We start from the raw sequence: 2,705 nt of genomic DNA, 5'->3' as shown, positions 1-2,705 counted from the left end.
CTGGACCCTCCCAAGTCTCCCCCTCCCACTGTTCTCACTTTTATGTTCCCGACTCTGGGTCCAAGTGCAAGCAGACAGTGCATTTTGAGGGCGAGAGGAGGAAAGCCCACCAAAGCCTTACGTTGGACTGGACGGGGAGCAGACAGGCTGTCCTTGACACGGAGGTGGGCACAGAGCAGGACTTCAGGGGTCCTGTGTGTAAAAAGAGAGTGGAAATACTTTCCTGGGGTACATGGGACAGACGCATGGGGAGGAGAGCAGGCCGGTAGCTCTTGAGAGTGCCAAGTTCCCACGGGTTGAGCGCTCTGGGAACAGGACTGAGCGGGACCCAACCCTAACCACACGAGCCGCACACTCAGATTAGTGCCATCGGGCGCGCGGCGTCCTTAAGAGCTCCCTGAAACCCCGCCCCCTTCCTGCTCTAGGGGCGTGGTATGGGGCAAGGACCCCGCCACTGAGCTTGCTATTGGCTAAGAGAGCAGGGTTGGCCTTGCGTTCGCCTGAGCAAGGGAGTAGACAGCACAGCGGCAGCGGAGGAAGCCTATGCGAGCTGGACAGCAGTGGGAGGTGTGTGAAGCTCGCACTGGCCGCAGACCCTCGGGTTCGATCGCCCGGGAGCAAGGACTCGGCGACGCGAGGCTGCCGGGCTACCCGGCCGAGGCATCGGAGGCGCAAACTAATGGGACTGGCTCGCTCGGCAGCGTCTCCCCGCTCTTCTAAGTACACTGAGTAGGGCCCGCGTTGAAGTAGAAGCTGTCCGGGGGCGCGTAGCCCGGAGTCCCAGTGTGGCCCGGAGGAACGGAGCCCGTGCCAGGGCGGCCCAGTCGGGAGCCCGGGGACCGAGCTTGTTTTGTGGGGAAACCCCCACTTCTTCCAAGGGACAGCGATCCCGGGACGGTCGAGGCGTCGGGGCGGCCACCGAAACCTCTGCGGGAAGACCCCGTCGGGGAGAGGGCTCTCAGCCCCGAACCGTCTCGGGGAGTCGAGCGGAATCGGGCGGGATCACCCGGGGCGCAGAGCCCCGTCGCGCCTCGTGCGGCAGCGGAGTGCCCAGGAGAACGAGCCCTCGGAGGCCGAAGCCCATGCCCGGGTTGGGGGCGGCTGCCCAGTGAGTCCTCCTGGCCGGCCGGGCGGAGAAGAGCGACACCGAAGCCGGCGGGAGGGGAGCACTTCAAAGCCGGCGGCTGCGGAGGATGGGCGCCTGAGCGGCTCCGAGCGCAGCGCGGCAGAGGAAGGCGAGGCGAGCTTTGCTGAGGAGGCGCCAAAGGATCCCGAAGTGCAGCCTGCCCCCGGGAAGATGGCTCGGCCTGGGCAACGTTGGCTCGGCAAGTGGCTTGTGGCGATGGTCGTGTGGGCTCTGTGCCGGCTCGCCACACCGCTGGCCAAGAACCTGGAGCCCGTATCCTGGAGCTCCCTCAACCCCAAGTGAGTAACTTATCTCCTCTGGACCCTGGGGTGGGAGGCACTCCTTCAGGGTGAGGCCGCACGCCCCGGAGTGCATGTGGGGCGGTCTTTGGAGGAGGAGCGGCGCCTCATTTTGTCTCCGCTTTCTCGAGTGTTTTCCTGCGGGCGGACGGGCGGACGGAGCAGGGTGCGGCGGGGTGGGGTAGGGGGACTTGGCGGGGTTGTGACCCCCTGGGCTTCCCAGCCCTTGCCTCCGCACGTCCTGGATCAAGTCGAGATGGTCGCACCAGGCAGAGCTGGGGAGTCCGGGCGCCCGAGAGCGCACTGGAGAGCTGAGTGGAGGCGAGAACGCAGCTTCCTCCGGGGCCCCTGGGAACGTGGTGATTTTCGCCGAGAGCCGCTTCAGGAGTGAGCTTGACTCGGGCGAGGGACAAGGCCAGAACACGGGTTCCTCGTTTGCTTAGCTGTGGAGGGAACACAGAGCGGGACCCGGCGCTTGGGGCGGGTGGCAGCGCCAACATCCCCACTGGGGCTTCTCCCATTTTCATTTCTCTTTCTTCCTTGTTTACCACCCTGGCTTTTTGCTTTGCTGTCTCTTCTTGCCCCCCGCCCCTCCTTTCTCCCTGCCAGGGCGGTAGAAAGGCGGGCGCTGCTCTCAGGCTCACAAAGGCAGCGGGTGGAGAGGGGCGGAGTGGGAGAGTGGTTGTTGGGTGGTGGGGGTTCGAACCAGCGCCCGTCGGGGGTCCAATGGAGCCGGTAACAGAGCTTCAAGGGCCAGCCAGGGCGGAGAGTGGCGGCCGAGCTGGCGAGGGAGGTGGGTGGGGAAGGAGCGATTTCTGCCCAGGCAGGTCCCCTTGGCCCCCGAGTCTGTCCCCTAGATTGGGGAGCTGTGCTTAGCTTTCCCCAAGGGGTTGGGGTGGGGGGTGGGCAGCTATATAAAGGACATCCTTTCTTTTCTTTCTTCTCCTTTCCCTGCACAACTACCCCACCACCACCACACACACAATCCCTCCAAACAACACGCACACCTTTCAGGGCGGTGGCTCAGTGGTTTCTGGGCTTTTAGTGGGAAGTCACTGGGGCTGTTGTAGTGACCTCTGGACCTTCTTCTCTTTTGGCATCCAGGACTCAGGTTGGAACCCAGGGTCAAAATTGCTCTTTTTCTCAGTTTTCTGGAGGTCCCAGCAATGTGCGAACAACCCCACTTAGCAGGAAACTGGGGAGCTTTGACCTGCCCCATCCGTGATCACTGATTCCTGTATCTCAAATTTCTTCCTGTCCACTCTTGCTGCGCTCCCCCC

General features: G+C 63.6%; 1 protein-coding gene across 1 annotated transcript in view; it reads left to right on the top strand.

Moving 5' to 3' along the window:
* Positions 1–486: 486 nt before the first annotated feature.
* The window catches only part of EFNB1 (ephrin B1), a 13,237-nt gene continuing 11,018 nt past the window's right edge, over positions 487–2,705 (top strand). The window contains exon 1 of the mRNA XM_017858005.1: positions 487–1,425. Within this exon, the coding sequence (XP_017713494.1) occupies positions 1,298–1,425 (128 nt within the window). The 5' untranslated portion in view covers positions 487–1,297. The remainder of the gene's footprint in view (positions 1,426–2,705) is intronic.

The sequence above is a fragment of the Rhinopithecus bieti genome, unplaced genomic scaffold (assembly GCF_001698545.2).
Source record: "Rhinopithecus bieti isolate Rb0 unplaced genomic scaffold, ASM169854v2 scaffold_47833, whole genome shotgun sequence".
Lineage (NCBI taxonomy): Eukaryota > Metazoa > Chordata > Mammalia > Primates > Cercopithecidae > Rhinopithecus > Rhinopithecus bieti.
This window is presented reverse-complemented; position numbering and strand designations above follow the sequence as displayed.